The following is a 24,340-nucleotide window of genomic DNA, read 5'->3' on the forward strand; positions in this document are numbered from 1 at the left end:
ACTGTGTTCCCTCCATTCAGCTTTGCTTTCGGCAGGCTTCTGAGTCTCTGATGGTATTTTTCTGTCAGGCAGGCTTTAATTTCCTTGTGCTGTAACTGCTGAGCCTGCATCATCCCCAAGTATTTGTAGGCCTCTCCCTCTGCCATGGCTTTGATCTCTTTACCAGTCCGCAGCTGGTAGTTTCGGTTGACTAATTTCCCCTGGGGCAATCCGTGGGTCTTGCATTTGTTTAGACCAAATTCCATCCTAATATCATTGTTGAATTCTTCGGTGATCTGGAGGTGCTTCTTGGTTCCCGCGTAGAGCTTGATGTCATCCATGTACATCAAATGGGTGAGGGTGTACAGGTTCTTCATTCCTTCTTTGAGGTTATATCTGTACTTGCTGCTGTTGAGCATGGTGGATAGCGGGTTAAGTGCTAGACAGAATCACAATGGGCTCAGGGCATCTCCCTGAAAGATTCCTCTCCTGATGGGGATTGGCCTGGTTGTGATGTTTTTGACCTTAATGGTGGTACTCCATTTCACCATCATTTATCTTAAGAAGTTTGTCACTATTGGATTGACTTTGTAGATGTTCAGTGGCTCTATTAGCCAGCTATGAGGCACCAAGTCGAAGGCCTTGCGGTAATCGATGTAGGCTGTGTACATGTTGTGGCGCTTCTTTTAGGCTTGCTTGATAACTGCAGCATCTATGGTTAATTGCTCCTTGGATCCTTTGCTCAGCTCCTTGTATCCTTTCTGCTGTTGGGCCATTATGTTCTAGCTCTCCAAGTGGTCTGATATCTTCCTGGTTATGTAGCTGGTCAAGATCTTGTATATTGTTGGGAGGCAGGTAATTGGCCTATATTTCACCAGGTTTCTTGTATCTTTGTCTTTAGGCTTTAGATATGTGATTCCTTGAGTGAGAAATTTCAGGATTGTCTCTGGGGTGCCTTTTCATTTGGGTGAACTGCTTCACCAGGTGCTTGTGTGTGCAAATGAGCTTTTTGTACCAGTAGTTGTGGATGTTATATATTCCTTGTGTTTGCCAGTTGTGAGAGTTCTCGATCATCTGTTTTACTTCTTCTTCCCTAATCTCCCACCCTCTCATCTCTTGTACATCCTTGGTTTTCTTGCGTTCTAGTTCTATCCATTTGGCTCGGCTGTTATGTCTTACTTCCCTGCTCCAGATGTTTCCCCAGAACTCTTTAATCATCTTCTTCTCAGGTGGCTCATTCCCTTCTTTTCTGTCTTCTCCGAGATTCCTGTAGAAGCCTCTTTGGTCCTCATCAAAGATTCGGTTGTTTATTTTTCTCTGGGAGCTTTGTAATATGTGATTCCTTGAATGAGAAACTTTGGGATTGTCTCTGGGTGCCTTATCATTCGGGTGAACTTCTCTGCTAGGTGCTTGTGTGTGCAATTGAGCTTCTTGTACCAGTTTGTTATTTGGTTTTTAGGAGCATTAGCAATTAAGGCCATATTGCTCCGAGATATGCGGTGGTCATTCCCTGACCTTTCCGCATCCTCCGTATTTGGTGGTGATGGGCTCGAACCCCAGTCTAATCAAGAAGTGTGTGCTACGCACTGCTGCTCCTTCCCACCTGGCTACGGAGGCGCCTCTTGTACCAGTAGTTGTAGACGTTATCTGTTCCTGGTGTTCGCCAGTTGTGAAAATTCTCGATCGTCTGTTTTTTCTTCTGCCCTAATCTCTCACCCTCTCATCTCTTGTATGTCCTTGGTTTTCTTGCATTATAGTTCTATCCATTTGGCTCGGCTGTTATTTCTCGTCTTACTTCCCTACTCCAGATGTTTCCCCAGAACTCCTTAATCGTTGTCTTCTCAGGTGGCTCATTCCCTTCTTTCCCATCTTCTCCGAGATTCGATGAGGACCGAAGAGGCTTTTTCGGTCCTCATCGAAGATTCGGTTGTTTATTTTCCTCTGGGAGCTCTCTTTGTATGAGCATAGTCTCTTGCTGAGTGCAAGGAGGGTCTGCTTCAATTATTATTATTATTAGTAGTAGTAGTAGTCAACACATATGATGCAAGAAAACATGCTTATAAAGCATCATCCAAAAAAAAAAAGAAAAAAAAAACATTCCACATTATCTGTTCATCCCATCCAAAAATTTGTCTAGTTCTTCCTTGCATTTATTCCCACTACCCACTTCCACAGCAACAGATGGAAGTTAATTCGAACAATCAACCACCCGCTGGCTGAAGGCAAACCTCCACACATCTATCCTGCACCCATCCTTCCTTAATTTAAATTTATGCTCCCTCATGTGTGTAGTCTGAACAAGACAAAGAATGCCATCAGCAGTGAATCCATTCAAAGCCTTAAACATCTCAACAATCAGATCACCTCACAGGTGCCTATTCTTCAGATGTTACAGATGTTGCTATTTACAGAATTGAAGACTTTCTTGATAAGACCACCCTTTCCACAATCTCATTGCCCTTCTCTGCACCTACTCCAGCAGATCTACATCCTTCCTAAAATATATGCAGTACTCAAGATCTGTATGCAGCACTCAAGATGTGGTAATTGTACAATCAGGTAATCACCTCCTTATTGCTTCTATCAAAGTTCCTGAATATCATCGACAAAACCCATGAACTGCCCTGGAAGCCTGTCTGCATTTCTCAGAGAACTTTACATCTGACTGCACAGTCACCCTTAGGTCTTTGTTATTTTCCACTACCCTGAGTGTAGTACCACATTGTTATCTGGGATTACTGCTTCCTATATGCTGTACCTTTTTTGAAAGTTCAGGAAAAATTCAACACAGACAGTCTCTGCATAAAGTATCCTAAAATTTAAATTAAGCAAATAAACAGCTTGAACACATTAAATGAAATAACCTGTGGTTGTGTTAATTACAAAACTTAATTCAAGTGTTCAGGTATTTGTTAGCCTACTTTGTATTGCATAAGGAAAACATTAAATATAATAAAATAAAATCATTATTATTATTATCATAGGTCATTGTTTTGAATTCTATTGCTCTTCCTCGTTGCATTACTATAAGAGGAAATGATGAGAAGGAGTATCGATTTCTAGTTAAAGCTTCAGAAGATTTGCGTCAGGATAACAGAATTCAGCAGCTTTTTTCAATGATGAATGAAGTATATGCCAAGGATCCCAGCTGTGCATCACGGAAACTTCACATCTTGACCTATAATGTTATTCCTCTTACACCACGGTAACATATTAATTCTAAATCTTATCCTAGCTTTCATAAAGGTTTTTTGGTTATGAAATTACTGTGCTATAAAAGCAGGTCTTGTCCATCTTATATTCAGTAATACTTCAATGTATGAATATTTGATGCAAGAAGTTTCAGAATATAGTTTTATTTTAATCTTTTATTTTTAAATGAATTTTTTCAATTTTTAGTCAGTACACAATAAAAAAAATTAATTGACTTTTTGATTTTTATATTTTTATTTTTGATTCTTTCTTCTTGTGTTGTTTTTTGATCATGTATTCTCTGGTATTTTAGTTATTAAGTAAAGTGACTTTTACTATTATAAAAATTGACTGGTTTATACCCATTATCCAATATCTTGCTCAAAAGAAAGCCAAGTAAAAATTGTGATACAGTAACTAAAAATCCAAGAAATGTTTACTTGGATTTTTAGTTACTGTATCAAAATTTAAGCTGATGTGTGGACATTATGGTTTATCTGCTTCAACAGTTAAAACTATTCTGAATAGTACTGAAAAATAAGTGTTAGCCAATTGAAACATTTTTTGGCCTAGTGTATTGGAATATTGCAAGGAAAAAGTAAACTTTTTTTTCCAGAAAGGTTTTGAAAAAAAAAAGAAAAAAAAAAAGTTAGTTACTACTAGATAATGCAGTAGGTTACACCACATCCTTGAAGATTTGCAATATTTCGTCAAAGTGAAAAAAGAATTCTTACTTCTAATTACGAATGTCTCTCCCTCAAGCAATAGACCAAGGGCTCACTGCTGCTTTCAAAGCATATTGGAACTTGGTGGCTGAACTTCTCAAAGCTATTGATATAAAGGATAATGAGGCCATTAAGAATTATTGGAAGAAATATGACAATCATGAAGGACATTGACAATATTGGAGCTGCATGGAAAGTTGTAACCACAAAGTGTTTAAAAGTAGTTTATGACTTAGTAGACAGAAAATATTTCCCAAACAGTTGCTTATAACCATAACTGGCTAGAATATCTATAGTAATGAAGTTAACAGCATAGATGGACTGTTGAATTATAATGGACATAGTTTGCGCCTAGAACTTAAGCAGCTTAAAGAAATTCTTATTATATTAATAATACAGATGAAGACAATTGAGAAACTGATCCTGAGGAAAAGCTTCCAAAAAAATAAAAAATAAAAATTCTGTATGGTTTTAAACTTTTTTGAAAAACACTTGCTCTGTTGCTTGAAATTTTGGCGAAGGTAAAGAAAGCCTGCACGAGAACGATGAGAAACGTCGGATAACTTATGTGGAAAATTAGTTTGCCGATATGGCACTCTAGTGCTGCTCACTCAGTAAACAGACTGTGGGTGTTATCGGTCTGGAGCAAAGTCGAGAACAATATACTGATTGACAGGTAGGCGTGGCAAACGATGTGCTGATTGGTGCGCTAACACAACACACAATAACATCGGTTTAGTGTCACTGTAGCAGCACTAATGGTAACTTGTCCTAATCGCACATGCCCCAACATTTACTGTAATGGTGAAAAAAGGTCAGGTCACCTCGACTTGAATCCCATGGGAGCATGAACCCCTCCCGAAGTGGAGGGGCTAACCTAACCGTTTTTCTTTAGAATCAGTCATATTTAGAAATACATTCATAAAAAAATAAATTTTTTATGACTGTATTTTTATTTTCTTGTTCAATAATATGCCCTAATGGTGAAAAAAGGTCATGTTACCTCCACTTGAATTCCATGGGAGCTTGAACCTCTCCCAAAATGGAGGGGGTAACATAACCTTTTTTCTTTAGAATCATGAGTGGATTAGCACATAAATTGTTTATTAATATAATATTAATATAATATTAATTTTTATTACTGTACTTTTATTTTTAAAAACACTCATGTGGATACACACATATCATTACGTCAATCAGCACCTTAATAGCTATTCAGTATATATACATATATACAAAGAATCTTTCTTTCTTTTTCTATTATTTCCCAACCTAACGTTTAAGTTTAGGTCGCGAAATACAAGGAAGCCTTTTCTTTTATTTCCTAACCTACCATTTAAGCTCAGGTTATGAAATACAATGAAAAACAAGGAAACCTTTTCCTTTTTTCGTAACCAAACCTAAATCAATAATACAGTAAAAGCATTCGTCAACTCCAAAAATCTGCTTTTAATAATGAGAAAAAAAAACACAATGAAGAACATAAAAATGAAAAAAATGAAACTTTCTCAGAAAAAAAATTCACGAGTACAAATCATACAGTTGGACCTGAATAGCTATTTGCAATTTGAGTAACAATATTGTGAAAAGTATCTTCATAATTTTTCCCATAAATTTGACGCCACATATATTCATTAATGAACCATCAACATATGTTTACAGCTGCCATTTACTCCTTTAGTTACACTTTGTAGTTTCTTCCACTTGGCTTCGATATTATTTGTATATGCTCCTGTATATGGATCTACAAAATGTTCCTTGTGTTTCACCATTAAATGTTTTAATATTCTTTTTTTCTAAGGCCGTAATATGGCTATATGCACGCCATTCATCTGTTATGATGGTAGTATTTTTTTTCGCTACTTTTCTAATAATGCGCAAAAGAGTTTTTGCTTTCTGATTTTTTATCAATTTCATGAAGACGAATTTAGATTCTCTTTCGAATATACCAAACACCCATTTCTTCTTAGCAGTTAAATTTCGTCCTCTGTGATGTTTTGGTTTTACCAATACAGTTTTGTCTGCTTCTACAATTTTCCCCGATCCACCCAACTTAATGGGTTTTTTATTAGCTGCAATCCGCAAATATCTCTTAGTTTCTTATAAAACTTAATTGCTGTCACTTTCGAAATTTCCAGATGGAATGCTGTCTTAGTTACTGGCGTGCACGTTGACCAAAAGTATATAATGTACATTATCTTTTTCAATGAAACTTTTGTATTTTCCATAAAACCATGTTTCAATAAAGAAACTTGTGAAGAACATTTTTTGCAACACCACAACTTTCCACATGACTGTTCGTGATTCAATTAGTTGAAAATAATCATTGCACTTAAAACAGTACAATTTCGGTCTTATCAATTTAGTTTTCATCAAAAAATCAAGCAACTTATTTTCCTTACAAATTTCTTCCATCTTTAAAGGATTCATTGCTACTATTACCTGTTCACCATTCATTACAAAACTATTATGCACCGTTCTTTATTTGTAAATACACATCATAATGCCAACCAATGACTACACAGTAGCTTGTCGTCTGTCGTGCCCACCACCAATCATTTCATCGTTTGCCACGCCTACCTGTCAATCAATATATCCTTCTCAATTTCTGCTCCAGACCGAGCAGTTATCCGACGTTTCTCGTCGTTCTCGTGCAGGCTTTCTTTACCCAAGCCCCCCTTCTAATTTATAATCATCTCATGCATTTTCTTCTCTGTCACTCTTCTCATTGGTTCATCTGCCATCCATTTTTGTCTGAACCTATAACAGTATCTCTTTGTTGCTATAAAAAGCTTAGTAAGTTCTGTGATTACTGCTAATTACTGTCTCTAATTTTTCAAAGAGTGAAGTAATTTTATATGATTGTTGAAACTGATTTATTTTGATGTATGAAATTTTTCTTTCTAAAAAGAATATATTTTTATTGTTTTTAGTATTGGATTAATTGAATGGGTAAGCAATACAACAACTTTAAGAGGCTTTTTGGAAGCTACTATGACAAAAGAAGAAAATAAAGCAGTGTAAGTAATATTTGTAAATGAATTGGTAGATTCGAAGTGTAAAATGAGTGATATTTGGTTTTTTGCTGATATTAAAACATAAAAGATTTAGAATGAAGATCTTAACATCAGAAATTGACAAATATAGGTTGATAAACACATTGAAAATTTATGGAGAATTTTGCAAAAATATTCATGCATCCATAAAAATGGAATGCTAAGAAATTTGGGGGTGGGGGAATGTGTTTTACTGATTCTCTACAACTCTTCATTCATTAATAGTGGAGTCTCCAGGGTAGTGATGGGCCCACTACTGTTTTCTATGTTTATCACTGGTATTGATGAAGGTGTATCAGGCTTAAAGTCTAAGTTTGCAGATGATACAAACTTTGTCAGGGCAGTTAATGAGAGTATGCTACTGCAAAAAAATTTAGAAAAATTAGGCAGATGAGCTGAGAAATGGCATCTGCAGTTTAACAATGACAAATGCAAAGTACTGCATAAGGTAGTAATAATCCCAGAGTAATGTACCAACTGTGTGGCACTACATTCAGGGTATGGAAAATGAAAAAAGACCTGGGGATAATTGTGTAGTCAGATATGAAATTCTCTGAGCAGTGCAGACAGGCTGCCAGGACTGGTCATAGGGCTTTCTCAATGATATACAGGAATTTTGCTAGAAGGGATCAGGAGGTGATTATCCCATTGTACAAGGCAATGGTTAGGCCACATCTTGAGTACTACATACAGGTCTGGAGGCCTCATTTTAGGAAGGATGTCGATATGCTGGAATGGGGGCAGAGAAGAACAACAAGATTGGTCAAGGAAACTAAAGAGTAGTCTTACTTAGAAAAGCTTCAGTTCTGAAAATTGCAGCATCTGGAGACTAGGCATCTGCGAAGTGATCTGATTTATTGATTGGGAGAAATGGCAAGTGAAGTTCAACATTGAAAAATGCAAGGTACTGAATATAGGTAGGAGTAATCCCAGAATAACATATTAACTATGTGGTAATTGTGCAGTCAGATATGAAGTTCTCAGAGCAATGCAGACAGACTTCCAGAACAGGTCATGGGGTTTTCTCAGTTCAGTGATATACAAAAATTTTGCTAGCAGGGATAAGGAGGTGATTATCTTATTGTATAAGGCAACGGTTAGGCCACATCTGTATGCTGCATGCAGGTCTGCAGGCTTCATTTTAGGAAGGATGTAGTGCTGCTTAAACAAGCAGAGAGAAGGGTAACAAGATTGGTGAGTGGAACAAAGGAGTGCTCTTACCAAGAACGGTTTAATTTCTGAAAATTGCAGCATCTGAACCTTTAGGCACCTGTGAGGTGATCTGGTTGAGGTGTTTAAGGCTTTGAATTGCTCAAGCAAACTAAATGCTGATGGGATTCTTTTTCATGTTCAGACTATGCACACGAGGGGGCATAAATTCAAACTGAGAAAGGATGGTTGCAGAATAGATGTATGGAAGTTTGCCGTCAGCCAACAGGCGTTGATTGCTAGAACAAGTTCCCACCAGTGTTGTGGAAATGGGTAGTTTGAATAAATTCAGAGAAGATCTAGACAAACTATTGGAGGGGATGAATAAGTGAAATGGGATTTTATTATTTATTTTTATTTTTTTTTGCTGATACTGTATAAGCTTGTTTTCTTGCATAATTTTCCACTATTAATACTAATACTAATGCTGGAGCTGGAGAAAGATTGAGCTGAGCAAACTCAATGCTGATGGAATTCTTCCTCAAACTACACACATCAGAGAGCATAAATTCAAATTGAATTTATTTTCAGTCAGTTGAGGTGAGTATACTGCTGTGCACTGTTCAAAAATGTTTCATGATAATGAAATAGATAAAAATATGGTTGCTAAAAACAACTAGCATTCTTGGTGAAATTGTACAGATAGGAAAAGAAGAAATAGTGAAGACTCTGAAAAATGAGCTGTTTTTGATTACTACAAATAGCAATAATCAAAGTGATTCCAAGCTGTATCCCACTGTGGTTAACATTTTAATAAAAAAAAAAAAAAAAAAAAAATCAGATGAAAAGCAGCTAGGAAGGTTATCTTACAGGTATATGGCACCTCCTGAACAACCTGAAAGCATGTGGAATTCCTTCAAAACACTGTCTGGCGCTTAGTGTTGATAATTCACATGTTGTGTTATACCTAAAAATTGGAGTTGCAAGGTTATTAAAAGAGGAGATTGAACACTTGGTGGTAATAGACTTCCCTTTTTGGGTGCTGCATGCCTTTCCGTGGAAGCAAATGAATAATTTCACTACTATCTAATGAGAAGTACTATGAAAGAAAAGATAGATTTAAACAATTTAAACTGATGCATGCCACTGAAGTATATTAAAAAAAATTTAGTCCATGTTGACTGTCTTTGGTTAAATGTCTGTTTAAAGTTTTCTTTATAACATTTATAACTTTGGGACCAGTGAGAAAAACAAAATGAACACTTTTCAGAACTACCAACTTTAAAAGTATAAGAAGTGCTCACTAGGAGTGCCACTGACTCATGTTCAAATCCAGTTCAGATCTATCAGTTTGAAAGAAAACAAATTGATGAACTCAGAAAAAAATCACTTCTGGTAAAAGCAATCATAAACAGACCAAGCAATTTGGTAATTCTAGACATGTTTAGCTCACTTGTGCAGAAAGTATGCTTGTGTTCCTTTCTTCTGACTTGAATAAAACATTAAGGTTATTATTATATTAATACCACTCTAAAACCACATGAAATTAGTAATATAGTTTATTAGGCTGTTTGCCTAAATTACTATACAATTAAGGTGACATTTTGGGTATCTTACTGATACTCATTATCAGACCATGCTGCTAACAGACTCCTCTGCTGTCCCCTTAAAGTATGGTAATTTAGGCAAACAGCTTAATAAACTATATTATTAATTTCATGTGGTATTAATATAATAATAACTTTAATGGAAAACAACCACATAGCATCTTTCCCTAACTATATTGAATAAAACCATTTTTCTGTTTCTTTTAAATATTATGCCATTGTTTGAAAAGGTGAACATAACTCCTCAATCCACCTTACCTCATATCCATGTACTGAGATCGTTACTCCTAGATTTCTTAAAGAATTGTGACTTTATTCACAATTATGTGCAAATTTATTCTTCCAGATTAAATCAGAAGGATGATTCCAACTTAACAATAGGCAATTCTGCTGTCAAGGTTATAGAGAGTCTAAGAGAAGAGTTCAGAAGATTCTGTTCTTTTGTTCAGTTAGAAGGCACTTTATAGGTTAAATACCATTAAAAAAAAAAGTTCTTATAAATGCCAAGGTAGCACAAATTTCATCAGTTGGCAGTGCATCATTTTCAAGTTTGAATTTTTGTGGATAACTATGCAGTACTTGGTGTTATTAAAAATTAAGAAATGGATGTTTTTTGCATCAGCCTGCCAGTTTCCATAAGAGCATCAACCAGATCTTTTATGGAAGAAGAAAGAATTGTGGTCCTTGGGTAGGAAACTGATAAGTGCAAAAGGATGCATGAAATATAATGGATTATCCCAAGCCATTCTTGGAATTTTAAATAATTGTTCAAAGTGGTGTTGAGTGCTGGATAATATTTAATCATGAGGGGAAAAAAAAAAAACTGAATTCAGATCTTTTTTTTTTTATTATTATTATTATTATTTTTTTTTTCAGTTGGATTTTGAAAATCCTCTTGACAGCCTAGTCTGAACAGCAGTGCCACTGTTATAATGGAAACTTTAGTTCGGAATTTCTGACGAGGTGCAAAGGTCGGCAACAGTATCTTTCTCAAAACAATCATAATCAGTTGATGTCTAACAGAGAGAAACATCTTACCTAAATTAATTTTTGAAAACATACTATACTACTATAGCAGTCCTATGACTGTAATATGTATTTTGACAGCAAAATTTAATTTCTAGTGCAATGTGAACTACAAAATCCTCCTGCTTTTTCCTTCAGCTTCTGAAAAATGTCCTATTTTTTGCAACAAACTCCTTGTCTTTTTCCAAAAGATTTCCTGATTTCCACCTGTTTTGATCCAAAAATTCCTATTCCTTGTACAGGCATACTATAGGTTAGGTTCCGGGCTTTTGTTGTAAAATGGAAATTGTCGTAACGTGGATCACTACCTTTTTTCACTCACAGATGTATGCGATGCTCAAAATTTGTACCTAATTGAGCATAGCACTTACCGTTTACACTGCAATTAAATATTAATGCAACCACTTACAAAATCGTGAAAGAAAGTCCCTCCAATCTGCATTTATATAAACTCTTATGACCTTCAAACATAAAATGTAAACACTTTGTTTGGCAGCATTAAAGGGATGAAAAAATTAGAAAGAGATGGGAAAATTTAAAAAGTAGGAGGTTGCAGATATGATTAGATGGGATTGATCATTTTAAAACCTTAGTTTTGACAAAATAATGATTAAAAAACCTGCTTCTGCATGACCTCAATACATTCATTTCGTCTGTACACCTTACTAGGTGTACAGTGCAGTATAAGTTTATTGAAGCAAATCTGAAGGAGATGGCACAAATTCTACATCTTCTGGATCTTCTTCTTCTACACCTAAACGCTTCCTTGCAGGCAATTTGGATGGACTCTTTGTAGGCCTAGTTGATGCTCGAGAAGGACTTTCAATTGATGTTGAAGACTGATCTAAGATTTGAGAGGATGCTGGTCTTTTATGAAAGTAAGAATCCAATGAAGTTGGAATTATGGCTCTTCTTTTCTTTTCTCTTCTCTGTAGATTTCTCAAAAAAGGCATATTGACCTAAAATACCAGCATTTACTTTGGAATTTGTTTCAAAATTGGGATCCACCTTTTCAAAAATAGACATAACTCCTAAAAACTTGAATCTTTTGAAAGTTTCTTGCAAGTTAGTTCTTTAGAAATGGGATTCAATACGTTCTCAGGATGAGAATCCCATAATTTTCATCTGTCAACGGTGTTTACAGATGTTGGCAAGGCTAGAAGTGCAGCGTCGGCTGCACTTCTAGCCTTGCCATATTGATAATATTTGTAGTAGCTTCTTCTACATAATTTTTAAATCCTTCAGAATCATCAGTAGTAAACTGGGACACAACTTCTTCCGTATGCCTTTAAGTGTTGACTGTTTCACTTCATCCTATGCATCCCTAATAGTCTTGATGCCATCCAAGGTCATTAAGCCTTTCCAGAATTATTTTATTACATTTACTCTAGGCATACTTTCAGTTTCACTGTCTATTGCAGCTACAGCCTTAGCAAATGTTCTCCTTAGGTAATGTGATATAAATGCAGTACTAACACCTTGGTCCATTGGTTGAAGCAATGAAGTAGTATTTGCAAGGAGGAAAATTACTTTTGGATTAAGGTCATCCAATGATTTAAGGTGGCTAGATGTGTTATCAAAAAGAAGTAAAATTTTGAAGAGAATTTTCTTTTCTGTACAGCATTCCTTAACTGCAGGCACAAAGTAATTTGAAAACCACTCTTCAAAAAGTGATGCAGTAACCCATGCTTTTGAATTTGATTTCCAATAAACAGGAAGACTGGATTTTGCATAATTCTTTTAAAGCTCTTGGGTTTCCTGAATGATAAATTTGGCATAGGCTTCAATTTAAAATCACGTGCAGCATTGGAACCTAACAAAAGGGTTAGCCTACCTTTTGCTACTTTAAATCCCGGCATTGACTTTTCTTCCTTTACTATAAACATTCTTGAAGGCATTTTTTTCCAGTAGAGACCAGTTTCATCAACATTAAAAACTGTATTTCAACAGGACTCTAGTACTGTTGAACTGCCACATATCCCTGCATTGGAATGCATGCAAGGCTGTGTCGGATATTGTATCCTCCCATAGTGAATGTCTCTTTTGTGTTCTTTAATTCTGGAACTAAGTCTTCTGTGGCTCTCCTATGTATGTGCTGTCACCTTTGTATATATTTTGTAAATAGGGCATCTAGGATTGTTGGGGTAGTTGTACTGGCGTTTTGGTATCTGTTTTTCAGATACTGATCCCTTGAAGAAAGTGTTGATTCCATATTTCTTTGCTTCTTTTGCTATCTTTACACTAATGTTGGATATATGTGGTATGCAGATGGTGGGTTGCTTGCTATTACTTGGTTGAGATTGATTCAATGTCTTTGAGCTGCCCTGTATTGTTTTTTTAATGATATGAAGGGGTAGCTTTTAGTTCCCATTAGAGGTTTTCTATATTGCAGATCTTGTAAGCTCTTAAGATTTCTACACTCCAACTTAGTTGAGTGAGAGTGGCACTATTTAAATTTCACTATGATCTCTGTGTCTGTTGGTTTCTTGTAAATTTCCATTCCAATTTTTCAAGTATATTTCAATTTGAACTTTATCTTCTGGTAGTGGTTGTTGAGTGCATCATAAAATTTTTGCAGCTCTTCAGATCCATGGCTTCAGATTGAAATTATTTCATCTAAATATCTGCCCCAGAACTTTGGATTAAGGGGTTGTTTTTCCAAGGATTCATTTTCCAAGTGGGGCGTGAATATTTTTGCCATGAGTGGAGAGAGGGCATTTCCCATGCTTAGACCTGAGATCTGTGAATAGAATGATCCATTGAAGGAGATGTAGGATTTCCTCTATCAAAAAAAGATCAATGAGTTGTATTATCTCTGAAACTGGTGAGTGGTTTTGCACTGTCTAGTTCTTTTTGCTTTGAGAAACTGACTCATGTTCAAATCCAGTTCAGATCTATCAGTTTGAAAGAAAACAAATTGATAAACTCAAAAAAAAATCACTTCTAGTAAAAGCAATCATAAACAGACCAAGCAATTTGGTAATTCTAGACATGTTTAGCTCACTTGTGCAGAAAGTATGCTTGTGTTCTGACTTGACGAGAAAGTATGCTTCTGACTTGAAAGGGGTTGGATTAAGGGGTTGTTTTTCCAAGGATTCATTTTCCAAGTGGGTCATGAATATTTCTGCCATGAGTGGAGAGAGGGCATTTCCCATGCTTAGGCCTGAGATCTGTGAATAGAATGATCCATTGAAGGAGATGTAGGATTTCCCCTATCAAAAAAAGATCGATGGGTTGTATTATCTCTGAAACTGGTGAGTGGTTTTGCACTGTCTAGTTCTTTTTGAAGGTATGACTTTGCTTCATCCAGAGGTATTGTTGTGAACATAGAATCTAATTCAAATGATACCAAGATGTCATTTTCATTTATTTCTACCTCTTTAAATCTGGAAATTAGGTCCTGGTTGTTCTTCAAGGTGTGCTGGTTCTTCAATATTATTTGGGAGAAGAGTTGTACAAGCCATTTTGGGATCTTCTTGTAGTGAAGCTTGGCACTAATGATTGGTCTGGCTGGGAAACCGGGTTTATGGACTTTAATGTTTGCAAAGGGTTATCATTCTTCTGAGCTATTGGGATTCAATTTCTTGTGAAGTTCATCTATATACTTATGATGGAGCACAGATTTTAGTTTTTGTTTCACTTTCTTTTCTATCAAATTAGTAGGGTCAGTTTTTTTTTTTTAGGTATTGGAGTCTTTCTGCAGTTCTTGAACTTTGTTGATGTAGTCTTTCATGTCCATGATAACTATGGCATTTCCTTTATCTGCTTTTGATGTGAGGATGGGTTTATATTTCTTCAGGTCTGTTAATGCTCTTCTTTCACGTTTTGTTAAACTGTTGACCCTCTTGTAGATTTTTCTTGTTGTCTGTGTTTTGAAGTAACTGTATGGAAGTGAGGTTAATGGAATCCCTGGTTGGGTCATCCCAGACATTCCTCAGACTGTTGTTGAGTTGGGTCAAGAAGTTAAGTGTAGGGACTTTGGGCAGGGGATGGGTTTGAAATTTAAACCTTTATTTAGTATATATATACTTCTGCTGTAGTGAGGGTTTCAGAACTTAAGTTAATGATATGATTGGGAAGTTTAGGATTATGTCTAGGGTGAGTGCTTATTATAGGGTGGGGTGCTAGGAAAAAATTTCTTGAAGAAGTCTGATTCCAGTTATCACTTAAGCAGAAATTATGGGATATGAGATTTGAAGTTTTACCATTGAGATGGTTTAAGTCTGTGTTTTAGTAGATATAACAGTTATTAACCTATTCATGTTAGAAAAATTGTTTTTTGTGAGGATCAAACTTAAATCTGTTAAGTTTTTGTTAAATGTATTTGTAAGTACCACTGTGTCTAACCTGGACCTTTTATATTTAAACTAGCTGGGATGAGTTTTTGTTTGTGGCATGTGATGAAAAAATTGTGTCTACATTTTAGTTTGTTTGTTTTAATGCTAAGATTTTCAAAATTACTAATTTGACAGACTGTGGTTGGTCCATACCTAGATCTAATATAGTCGGAGAAGGATGTTGTGTGGTGGGTTTCCATGGATTCTAGATTTCTGTAATGATAACTCTTATATCATGTGAATATTAAGATAGTACAGGTAACCCACATATAACACTGTAGTTAGGTTCCTATAAAATCTTGTGTAGTGCGAAACTGTGTTATACAGGACTAAGAACCAGTACAAAAAAATGGGTTACATTCCAAAAGCTAACAAAAATGCACCATTTTTTATAACTATTGGAAAGTTAATTTTTATTAAAAATAATAATAACTGAACAAATGTCTTACAAATTGTGATACATATATGCCAGATAATGTACGTTCATTTAATTTTCTTCCTCTTTATCACTGCTGACCATAATCAAATGAGAACATTTTCTCTGTTGTAGAATATCTTCTGTGTATCTTCTGCTCTTTCTAAAAAATCAGTAATCTGGGTTTGTTGCTTTTGCTTGATAGATCTTTGTAAATTTCATGGCATGGAGCTAAGCATGTTTGAAGCCCCCTTTTGAACTTTGTGCTCCTTTTAGTTGAAGGATCTGCATTAAAAAAGTAAGATTCTAATTGCTTGGCTAAGTTTATGCCTTCCCGTTTACTTTTTAGTGTAAAATTTGGATCTTCAGAGTTTTCATCTGTGCTATCATCCTCTGAATTGATTTGGTTTACCTCCGATTCCATTTCTACGAAATCTGCTTCACTGGCCTCTTTTTCTACCTAATTCTTGTAACATCTTCAGTAGTCAGTATCATCAAAATCTTCCCCTCCTACTAACTTAGCAAGTTTGTTGCACTGATTCTGTTTTCTGCCGGTTTCACCATACGGTATTTCCTGAATGAGCTGACTCTGGCCATACATTTTTCCAACATGCAGTTAATGTTGATGGTTAGTTTTACTTCTTTGAGTGATAAAGCTATGATCCTGATACAGTCCACAACTGAAAAATGTTTCCATGCCTCCAACATTTCAGTATATTTGGAATCAATTTTTCCCAAAATCCATTGTAACGATTTTCTGATGTAATGAGTTTTAAAGGTAGATATAATGCCTTGACCTAATGGCTGAATTAAAGAAGTTGTACAGGCACTCCCCGGCTTAAGTAATACTCGACTTACGCAAATTTGACTTTACGTAAGTTTTTGCTGGCCGGTGCAAACTTAAAAAAATCTTGTAAACGTATTTTGCATTCCATAGGAATAAATGGAGGTATTGTGAAAATATCGTAATGTGAACCCATTGGTTTTTTTTTTTTTTTTTTTTTTTTGTAATTCATTCCAAGACCTCCTAAGTTTTAGTCGTATGTTGCGTTATAAGAATCAATTTTGAACACCTTTGTTTTGTGATATTTTTCTAAAACACATTTATGGAGGTCACTACCATAAAACAATAAAAACAATTTGCACTTTCCAGTTTATTGGATTTTTTTCTGTTAGCACAATCTATTGGCCCCGAGTGCCAAGCGATAGTTCCCAAGTGATCTTTCTAGTGCAATTTTCTAGCGATTTTCCTAGGGCGAGTACTAGTGCTTTAATAATCCCTCCACCGCTTGCAATGTTACTGCTTCCCTCGCTGAGCAACGTCACTGCTTCACCGCTAGCAACGTACTGCTCTCCTCTTCTGCTGATCGCTTGGTCACTGGTTGGCACCGCTCCTGCCTCCACGTGGTGGGGTCGGTAACCTGGGAGAAGGAATTCCCTCTTCCAGGGCTAAAAGGAGCAGCGATGGATTGTGATGCATATCCACTGCTGCTAGAGCCCACGGGCTCCAGACCTGTCAACTCTGATTCAGAGCATGACTTGAATCGTCTGAAGAGACAGCGGACTGAAAAACAGAGTGCAGATATGCCAGCATTTCTAATAATGCACTCCTTATCCACACAACCTGTCGACAAGTTATTGCCATTTCTAATACAGAAATGCTTAGAATCGGTTGTTGGATCTCCTAAAATGGTGAAGCGTCTCCAATCTGGAGACCTTCTAATTGAAGCTTCCAAGCCAAGTCACTCAGAAAAATTGTTAACATTAACAACTTTTAACAATATTCCTGTGTCAGTAACAGCCCATAACACTCTGAACACCTCTAAAGGAGTTATCAGCGAATGGGACTTACTAAATGTGTCTGAGGAAGAGATCATTCAAGAGCTTAGCAAACAAAAAGTGACTCATGCACGGAGAATTATGACAAAAAAAGATGGCAACCTGTTACCAACCAGATCCATTATTTTGACATTCAGTACTCCAAATCTCCCATATTCTGTAAAAGCAGGTTACTTAAACTGCAAGATTCGACCTTACATCCCGAATCCCATTCACTGCTTTAAGTGCCAGAAGTATGGCCATTCTCAGATGGCATGCCGAGGCGATGCTGTGTGTCCTATTTGCGGCTCTAAGGAGCATTCCCAAGGAGACTGTACAGCTTCCACTATCACTTGCCCAAACTGTAAAGGAAGCCATTCTGCATTTTCTAAAGCATGTGACCTTTGGAAAACAGGGAAAAAAATCCAGAAGTATAAAGTGGAGCATAAAGTCACATACCCTGAAGCAAGAAAGCAAATAATGATAACCATGCCTAGCCGATCATATGCATCGGTCACCAAAAGTAGCCACTCAGCTGCAACCCAAACAGATGTCTCCATCGAACCGAATATTTCCTTTGCCACCTGGGCCAAAACTGTGCTAACTTACAATAAGAAAACTGCAGTCAGTGAGACCAGCAACACCCCAATCAGCATCCCAACTGATGCTATCTCAACCTTTCCCGAAACAACAAAATCAGCTACTATTGAAAACCAGAAGAAAGTGAAACCACGCATTAGCAACATGGAAATGGAGGTTCAGTCAGAGGATGAAGAGACAGTACTAGAGTTACATGCTAATGATACCATGGATACAGGATGCCCAACCAGAAATGAAAAATCAAAACTAAGCAGACAGACACCTTCTCAGAAAAAACAGTCAGATCAATCTTCCTCAAATAAATCCAACAAATGAATAAATTCCTTCAATGGAACTGTAGAGGATTATGCAGTAATATAGATGACTTGAATGATTTACTCATACAAACTAAAGCAATAGGTGTATGTTTACAGGAAACCTTTTTATCACCACAAGTTTCTCTGAAAATTAAAAATTATACTATGTTTAGGCGAGACAGGGATTCCCACAATCCTGTTTTGTGGTGGGGTGCTATTCTTATCAAAACTAACATACCGTCAAGACATCTCCAACTACAAACCTCTTTAGAAGTTGTAGTGGTTCGGATAGCAATGAGAATATCGTTAAAACCCTTGCATCCATTTATATCCCACCGAATTATCTTTGCGCCCAGACTGAACTTGACAATCTTATCACACAACTGCCACCTCCAGTCTGTTTACTCGGCGATTTCAACGGTCACCATCCATTGTGGGGATCTTCCACCATGGATAGGAGAGGCCAATTAATAGAAATATTCGTGGATAATCATAACCTGACTCTGTTAAATTCTGACTCTCCAACTCATATCCAACTACCTGCAGGTACTACATCAGCCAAAGACTTATCCACATGTTCAGCATCTCTTTTTCCAAGCATGGAATGGTTAATGCTAAATAATCCATTCCACAGTGATCATTTTTCTGTCATCAGTTCAATTCAAACACAGACTGTGTCATGTCCTAAAGGCCGTACTTCTTGGAACTTTCATAAAGCAGACTGGAAAAACTATTCAACTTGTGTTCTACTTCACAAACTATATGTACAACAAAAACATATTGATGACGTAACTGATCACATTACAAGCCATATATTAACAGCAGAAATTTCCATTCCAAAATCTAACCAGAGCAAGCGGGTACACCAAAATCAGTGGTGGAATGAAGAATGCTCCAAAGCAAAATGAGAAACAAACCGTGCATGGAACCAGTTTCGCAAATTTCCAACTACCGCCAACCTAATTATGTACAAAAAACTCAGAGCCAAAGCAAGACAAATTAGGAAGACAACAAAACGTGACTCCTGGATTAAATTCGCCTCAGCTATTAACAAAAATACTGACACTCGAATCATTTGGAAAAAAATTCAAGCTCTCAATGGGAAATTTCTACCACTGCAATCTCTGATAATACAATGCAATGGGCAGGACTTATCCTCTCCTACTGACATTGCAAATGCTTTAGCTGAATCTTTTTATAACATTTCTGCCTGTTCCTCTTATGTGATCTCCTTTCAACGCAGTAAAACTGATTCAGAACGTCATAAGTTTAATTTCGCAACTAGACTTTCACTTCCGTATAACCAGCTGTTTTCTCTATCTGAACTGAGAGAATCTTTGAGCAAATCTCCGAACAGCGCAGCAGGACCAGACGGCATTCACTACAGTATGCTGAAGCATCTGTGTGAAGCCGATCTCTGCACACTATTACTCTTTTATAACCAAATCTTCTCAGAAAATACGTATTCTCTGTCATGGCGTCATTCCTATATTTGTGCTATTCCAAAACCAGGCAAAGATCTTTCTCTAGTTAAGAATTACAGACCAATATCATTGACAAGCTGTTTGGACAAAATCTTTGAAAAGACGGTACATAAGAGGCTCACCTGGATTCTAGACTCCGAAAATCTCCTTTCTGATCACCAATATGGCTTCTGTAAAATCAGGTCCACCCTAGATGTACTTGTAAAAATTGAATCCAACATTCGTAATGCCTTCGTCAGAAAGCAACATCTAGTGATGGTCAACCTGGATATTCATAAAGCATTTGACACCACATGGCATCATGGTATTATTAAAGATATGCATCAGTTGGGGCTGAGAGGACATCTCCCTTTAATAATTCAGAACTTTTTAAAATTGCGTACATTTCAGGTCCGATATAAAAACATGCTGTCAACATCTCACATTCAAGAAGAGGGTGTTCCACAGGGTTCCATATTGAGTCCAACTCTATTTGCAATTAGGATCAACAATATTTTGGAAGAACTTCCAAAAACGATTGAAGTATACATGTATGCTGACGATCTCACCATATCCTGCCAATCGCAAAGCTTGAATACTGTTGAAAGACAGCTACAAATTGCTTTAACGAGAATTCAATCCTGGACCTTAGGAAATGGATATCATCTCGCTGAACAGAAAACCACTACCAATCATTTCTGCAAACTTCGGTCACTTCATCCTGATCCTGTGCCTCCGTAGCCAGGTGGGAAGGAGCAGCAGCAGTAGCAGTGCGTAGCACGCTTCTTGATTAGACCGGGGTTCGAGCCTGTCACCACCAAATACGGAGGATGCGGAAAGGTCAGGGAATGGCCACCGCATATCCCGGAGCAATATGGCCTTAGTTGCTAATGCTCCTAAAAGCCAAATAACAAACAAACATCATCCTGATCCAGAGCTAAAGATAAATAACGTGCCAGTTCCTCTTGCTCACACTGTCCGTTTCTTTGGTCTGATACTAGACAGGAAACTGAACTTTCAAGCACATGTGGCCTATCTTCAAATCATCTGCTTGAAGAAATTAAACATCCTCCGGTGTGTGTCATCCATGTCATGGGGCACTGATTGTCATACCCTCATCCATCTTTATAGAGCTCTCATCAGGTCTCGCTTGGACTATGGCTCTCCAGTATATGATTCAGCGAGGAAAAGTACTTTAGAATGACTAAACACCATCCAGCACTGTGCTTTGAGGATCACTCTAGGTGCATTCAGAACCTCACCGGTTCAGAGCCTGTACATCGAAGCTCATGAACCTCCCTTACATCTTCGCAGAAAATCATTACTTCTGATGTATGCTGCAAAAATCCGTAGTCTGCCCTCTCATCCTTGTTGGAGATGTCTCTACAATGCTGAATGCAAGTCATTTTACATCAGTAAACCTAATGAAAACCGACCTGCTCCACTTAGATTTAAGGAACTGGCACAATCATGGAATATAGAAATCAGCAATATATTTCAGGACAAAACACCACCAGATCCACCCTGGCAAAATATCTGTGCAATATATGATGATTACTTTCAACAGTGGGGAAAGAACACGCTGTCTCCTTCCAATATCGCACAGTTACATGCAACTTACACTCTTTCTAATTCAAACGCATGTGAAATGTATACAGATGGATCAAAAACCAAGACCCAAGTAGGTGCTGCTGCTGCTGCTGCAATCTTCCTGTCATTTAGCACTTCTGTCTCATTGCCAGTAGAATGCAGTATCTTCACTGCTAAGCTCTATGCTATAAACTTAGCTCTGGATCACATTATTGAACATCTAATTCCATCTGCTTTAATATACACCAACTCATTCAGTGCTGTCTCTGCCATAAATACTAATACCAACTCCTCTCACCCTGTAATAAAACAGATTCATTCTAAGTTACTTGCCTGTAAGGAATTGAACCAAACTGTGACATTCTGCTGGATCCCAGGACATTCTGGAATAGCTGGCAATGAAAGAGCAGATCTTGCAGCCAAACAACCAGAAACCACTATTTCGCAGACTTTTCATGTTTCATATACAGATTACAAACACATTATCCTTAAAGCATGTTATCCAGGAAATAAACTCCACCAAATAAAACAGGAACCAAAGCTGTGGCACTCCAGCTTCCGAAAAAACAGGCAAGATGAAATAATTTTAGGAAGGCTAAGGATTGGGCATACTCACCTCACTCACCTGTATCTATTAACTAATGACAGCGCACCCCAATGTACATCATGTCAAGTACAACTGACCATTTGCTATTTGCTAGTGGACTGTCCCCACTTTCAAAATATCCGCTTAAACACCTTTAAATCAATAGCTAATACATAGTCATCAATAAATTTATTACAGATTCTGGGAGATGATTCTAATGAAAAAGAACTATTTACTTTCCTAAATCGTATAGGAATATATCATAAAATATAGTTATCACAATTAAGCTAATATTTCATATTCACCATTAGAAAGACACAATATGGCCCTAGCAGCCAGAAACCACTATTGTCGTTAAACTCATCAACAACAACAACACAATCTATTATAATCAGGTAGTAAACTAGATCTTATTGCATTTGGAATAATACTGATAACTGGAATTCTGTGGGCTTTTATGTTACGGTATTATGGTGAAATAAGTTCCCCTCACTGAAATCTTCAATCATATAAAAAACATAAATAAATTTTCAGAATCTTCTCTTCATTCCTATTTACTTATTACAATGGTAAAGGGAAAGGGACCAATGGAAAGTGCAAGTGCTGGCAGTGCTAGGAAACGAAACAAAATTGATTTAGAAATGAAGATGATTAATTGAGAAGTACGAAGCAAGACAAATTTTGTCATCTATTTCACTGAATTAGGTCTCACTGCTTCAATAGTGAATACTATTTTAAGGGACAGTGTATGTATAAAAGAACATGTTAAAGGAGCAATGCATTCAAGATCAACAGTGATCACAAAACAGTATTCAGGTGCTATATCAAAGATGGAAAAGCTATTAATAATATGGATGGAAAATCAAATTCAGAAGCAAGTGCCCCTGAGTCCAATGGCCATTCAAGCAAAAGCAAGAAGTATTTATAAAGATATTAAGGATAAGTACGGTGAACCCCAAGCCAAGTTTGTGCCAAGCAATGGGTGGTTTAATAGGTTTAAGCATTGCGCTGGTTTCCAAAACATTAAAGTATGCGGTGAAGTTGCCAGTGCTGATTCTGCAGCTGTAGAGATATTTTGTGATGTGTTGGAAAAACCCCTTCTAAATCTCCACAGCCCTCAACCTCTGCAGCAGTGTGCTTATCAGCTGGAGTGTTAATTCTGGTAATGATGCTCGAAAGGTAAAACTTGCTGACGTTATGCCTGTCTCCTCTCTCTTTTTGTAATTTTATAGTTTTGAAATTTTTGTAATTTTGTACACTTTTGTAATTTTTCATGTGCATGAGATAAAAAAAATGAATAAATATTACTGCTTCAATCAAATTCACTGCGCATAGTTGTGAGTGGCTGCATAAGCATTTAGGGAAATTCCGACTTACATAAAATTTGACTTATGTAAGTTGAGGAGTAGCTCTATTAGGTGGTAGGAACGTCACTTCAGCATTTGGATGACTTAAATCTTTTGGATGGCCTGGAGCGTTATCCAAAAGTAATAAAACTTTGAAATCTAGATTTCTTTTTCCACAAGTTCAATATCACAGAATTGAACTTGTCCCTGACATTGTACTTGAACTTGTCCCCAATAATTTTTTTTTTTTTTTTTTAACGATTAACGAGCCAAAAGAAGAAATTTACAAAAAAGAATGGAAATGTTTAAAAATTATATCCAACATAATAGCAAAGTTTCCCCCACACAAAAGCTCAAAAATACTGTGTTATGTGAGGTTTGCAACAACACAGTTTTGCTCTAACCATGTTAGAGCAAAACTGTGTTATTTAAGTACTGTACTATGCGAGGATTGCCACAATTTATCACTCATGTTAGAGCGAAACCATGTTGTAGAAGTACTGTGTTATATGGGGGTTGCCTGTATTTAGCTATTAAGTTAATTGTTATACATTAAGGTAACATTTCGGAAACGTTGCCAGAACCCATCCTCAGACCATACATAAGCTGTGTGTTTTAAGGACAAAAAGAAAAAAATAACAAACCAAATTACTTATATGTTAAAATTAATATTACATATACAAAACTTCTAGTGGATAATTACTATATAAAATTTATGCATAGTACATTATATTTCATTTATAATGGTTGGCAACAGGTAAGAAATTCTGATTAACTTTAATTTCAATTTATATTATTTATTCTAGTAAGTATACTATTCAATTTGAATAGAATAGGTAAAAACTAATATAAATGTATAAATAATGTATAATATACTATGCATAAATTGTATATAGTAATAATCCATGAAGTTTTGTATATGTAATATTAATTTTAACATAATAGTAATATGGCTTATTCTTTTTTCTTTTTGTCTTTAAAAAAAACAGCCTATGTGTGGTAATGGATGGGTTCTGGCAAGGTTCCTGAAACGATACCTTAATGTATAGTGATTTAGTTAATAGTTAAATAAACTATCTTAATATTCACATGGTATAAGAGTGGTCATTATAAAAATCTAGATTCCATGGAAAACCACCACATACTTAAATCATG

The 24,340-nt window shown here is 36.4% G+C and overlaps 1 protein-coding gene across 1 annotated transcript in view; it reads left to right on the forward strand.

The window, feature by feature from the left end:
* LOC150083031 (DNA-dependent protein kinase catalytic subunit-like) overlaps positions 1 to 24,340 on the forward strand; it is a 156,783-nt gene that overhangs the window by 15,606 nt on the left and 116,837 nt on the right. Inside the window, exons 3-4 of the mRNA XM_090378364.1 lie at positions 2,964 to 3,184; positions 6,830 to 6,916. Coding sequence (XP_090234490.1) covers positions 2,964 to 3,184; positions 6,830 to 6,916 — 308 coding nt within the window. The remainder of the gene's footprint in view (positions 1 to 2,963; positions 3,185 to 6,829; positions 6,917 to 24,340) is intronic.

Source organism: Mastigoproctus giganteus, chromosome 7 (assembly GCF_048544385.1).
Source record: "Mastigoproctus giganteus isolate SK-2022 chromosome 7, ASM4854438v1, whole genome shotgun sequence".
NCBI lineage: Eukaryota > Metazoa > Arthropoda > Arachnida > Uropygi > Thelyphonidae > Mastigoproctus > Mastigoproctus giganteus.